The sequence below is a fragment of the Coprinopsis cinerea genome (assembly GCF_000182895.1).
Source record: "Coprinopsis cinerea okayama7#130 chromosome 1 map unlocalized cont3.1, whole genome shotgun sequence".
Taxonomy (NCBI): domain Eukaryota; kingdom Fungi; phylum Basidiomycota; class Agaricomycetes; order Agaricales; family Psathyrellaceae; genus Coprinopsis; species Coprinopsis cinerea.
This window is the reverse complement of record NW_003307544.1, coordinates 4,143,254-4,146,986: the sequence shown is the minus strand read 5'-3', so window position 1 is coordinate 4,146,986 and position 3,733 is coordinate 4,143,254. Positions and strand designations below refer to the sequence as shown.

Genomic DNA, 3,733 nt, shown 5'->3' with positions numbered 1-3,733 from the left:
TATTGAGGCAGAGAAGGCGGGTTTCGCTATGCAGTGGTTCTCCAGAGCAGTTGGGTTGCAGTAAATTTGGAAGCCGCAGCGCCGCAGTGGCAGTGCGACAGAGTTCGAGACCATTCGGACGCAGAGTTTCAGAACGAGGAGACTCAGACGTTGCACATGGGCCAGAGCAATCGTGGAGGACATGGGAGGGAAAGGTAAAAGGCTTACAGCGCGAGAACAACCAACAGATCGACGATCAGTCCGATGATTTAAGGCGGAGATTGATTGGCGTGGGAAGGGGAAGCCGATTATGTCATACAGCTGACCTTCTCCGCTCAGCCCTCAATCCGCGGCTCGGCTGGGACGATGATCAGATTCACAATGAGCTCGTGCCAATGACTCGTCGTCTTTTCCTTTCATCTCATCTCACTCCATCGTCAATCCATGCAGCGACCGACGACAACCTTAACGACAACCTTCACGACAACGAGTTAACGTTTAACCTTGACCTGAACGACAACCACTACAACGACAACTGAGCACGATGGAATGCCACAACTGCACCGTCCGCCAACGCCAATTCTACTGCACGACATGCATCAAAACCCACCTCCGCGACTTCCACTCCCAACACACGCACTACCAAAACGACTTGAAAGCCGTCATCGCCGGGGCGTCCAACTCTTTAGCTAATGTAGTCGAACCTGCGAGGATGGCGCGGGCAAGGGTTGCTGATATACAGGGGAGGGTGGAGGAGTTGGTGGGTGGGTTGAGTGGTGTTAGGAGGGATTGTGAACGGAGTGAGTGTTTCTGGTTTTATTTTTGAGGAATGAGGGATGTGAGGCTGAGGCTGATTATTGATTGGGTGTAGAGAGGGATAGAATTAGGAAACTACGCGAAGATCTCGCTCAGAGACGAAGAACGCTAGGCGCAGCGCGGATGATCTTGCGTCCGCCTACATCGACTTCAACATCGAACACCCCGACTCCGACGCAGGCTCCAACCACCGAATCCAACACCAACACCGGCGGTAGCAACAACGTCTTCTCGCCGCTCCTGGCGTACGCGACGGGGCTGGTGACGCCGCTGACGTCGGGGACGACGAACCCCTTCCTCTCCACGCCGACCTACCCACCACCGCCCGGCTCGCCCGACCTCGGCGCACCCGCTTCGCCCACCATCGCGCACTTGCAGCAGCAGCATCCATATCCCTTCCACCACCACCACCACCACCCCGCCTCACCACACTACCCCGCCTCACCGCACTCGCACTACCATTCCCACTACCACTCCCACGCCGCCCTCTCCCTCCTATCTACGCCCATACCCCCTTCACCCGCCTTCCAATCTCTCTCGCAGACGCTCGTTAGGGCAAGGGTGGGGCTGATACAGGAGTTGGTGGAGGTGTTTAATATCGTCGAGGTTGGTGGGCGGCCGAATATTGGAGGACGCCAGGGGACGAGGGGGGAGTGGACGATTGGGCCTGGGTTGGTGTTGCCTGTTCCAGGGGATATTAGACGTGCGTGCTGCTTCCTTAGTCTTGGTTCTTTGATTATTTGGCTCTTGTGCTCGCTTTTCTTCTTTCGCGAATGGCGAATCAAGAGACAGACTGGGTTTACTTACGATCCTTTTGCGATACAGGATACCCGCCAGACCACATCAACGCCGTCCTAACACTCACACTCCATTTCGTCAACCTGCTCTCTTTCTACCTAGGCGTCAAGTTACCTTTCGAAGTCGTATGGAGTGGTGGGAAGGTTGGATTAGGTGTGCCGTGGATTGGTGCGATCAAGGGTGGGCCTGTGAATGGCGAGGGGGGCGGGTCGGCGTCGTGGGCTAGGTGCGTTTCCTCTCACTTTCTTCGTTATATTTTTGTGGGCTGATAGGAGTTGTGGTAGGTGGTACACTAAACACCCTCTTCATTTATCCAATTCGCCATCCACCGCCTCGCCCGGGCTTTCCTCCCCTTCCTCATTATCCACCCCACATTCCTCATCCAATTCCCATGCTCCTTCATCTCCGCATACCGACTCGTCGGCGCCATCGAGAACGAAGAGACCGCAAGCTCAACCTCTCCAGTCGCCCTCCTCGAGTTCGAGTTCAAAATCGACGCCGACGGCGGGTGAGAAGAGTACGAGGAGGACGAGTTTGATGGGTTTGGCTGCTGGTGTTGTGGGGTTTGCGACTGGTGGGCGGGTGAGGACTGTTTCTGGGTCTTCCGCGAGTTCGAGGGGTGTTTCGGCAGGGTATGCGTCGTCGCCTTTACGACCAAGCGACAACACACACGGCGACGCGATGGGAGACGGGAGGTCAGGGCAAGGGGAGGAGGAGGATGAGGAAGACGAGGAGAGCAGGCGCGCGATGGAGGAGAGTATCATTGCTGCTATGCCTTTGCCTGGTCCTAGCCCTGTCGTGGGTAGGAGAGCGAGTTTGAGTGTGAATACTGCGGTTGCTGCGGTGGGTGGGGCGAGGGGATCGGGGCAGCCTGCTACGCCTACTCGTCATTCGACTACTACTTCTCATCCAACGCCGTCGACTCCGACGTCCTCCACTGCTACTCCCACAACCGCCACATCAGCAACTCCAACTTCCAGTTCCACCCCAACATCGACGACTTCGACTTCAACGACATCCCCAACACCCTCATTCACGACCGCCCTCGCGATGCTCATCTACAATGTTCTCTATCTGGGCCATACGCAGGGTTTAGAGATACCGCTGCATGCGTGTGGGGAGGTTTTGAGTAATTTGTGGCGGGTGTGTTGTGCGGGGGAGGGGGGGAGGTGGAGTCATGAGACTGGGGGGTATTCTGGGTATTATTCTGGGGTGTATTCTGGGTATTCTGGGGTGTACTCGGGAATCGGTATGGGATTGGGAACGGCATTGGGGACAGGAGGAGTAGGATTGGCTACTGGAGAACCCACCACACCGACTACGACGCCCACTACGACGGCCACCTCCAGCACGACGGCAGCGACGACGACAGCAACTCTCCACCGCCTCCCCCCGCCCACTCCTCCCTCTTTCACCACCGAGTTTGGACAAGTTCTGCAGGTTATAAGTACAGCGCATAGGGAACGGAATAAGGGAGTGAGAGTTGTTAGTGGACGGAAGGGGAGGAGTAGTTTTAGAGATGATTCTACTTCTTCGAGGGGGAAGGCGGCGAGTGGGGGAGGAGGGGTGGGAGGAACGAGTGGAGGAGGAGGGGTGGGAGGGACGAGTAGTGGAGTTGGGACGAGTAGTGGAGTTGGGAAGGAATTAGGGGGACTTGGAGGGACGAGTGGGGCAGGGAGAGGAGGAGGGGTAAGGGATGGGATAGAGGAAGAGGAGGAAGAGTTTGATGTAGTAGAGACTGAACCCTGGGGTGGAGGGGGAGGACATACGAGTCCGAAGCAGGGAAGGAAGAGTGATAGAGATGAGTGGGATTTAGTTGAGGAAGATGAGTTTTAAATTTCTGAAGCGAGCGGTGGTGGTGGTATGGTTTGTGGGGGACGACCCATGTGGGGGTAAGGGGATTTGCGGGGACGAGCACGTGGTGTACTTATCCGGGGGACGACATATGTGGGTTACCGGATTTGACTATGTGGATTACCGGATATGACTATGCGGGTTACCGGATTTGACTATGTGGGTTACCGGATTTGCAGGGACGAGGGCTGTGGTGATTGCGGGGGATCTGTTGTTGTTGTTGAGGGAATTGGTGAGTTTTTTTTTGGTAGACGTCCTTCGATTCGAGCGTCGAGCCGTGGACGAG

At 56.1% G+C, this 3,733-nt stretch overlaps 1 protein-coding gene across 1 annotated transcript; it reads left to right on the top strand.

Annotated features, from left to right (window-relative positions):
• Nucleotides 1-523: 523 nt before the first annotated feature.
• CC1G_13812 (hypothetical protein) lies at nucleotides 524-3,429 on the top strand (the record flags this gene model as incomplete). The annotated part of the gene is made up of 4 exons (XM_002912235.1): nucleotides 524-779; nucleotides 851-1,498; nucleotides 1,621-1,819; nucleotides 1,878-3,429. 4 exons carry the CDS (start codon nucleotides 524-526, stop codon nucleotides 3,427-3,429), a joined length of 2,655 nt encoding a protein of 884 aa, XP_002912281.1.
• Between the last annotated feature and the right edge of the window lie 304 nt (nucleotides 3,430-3,733).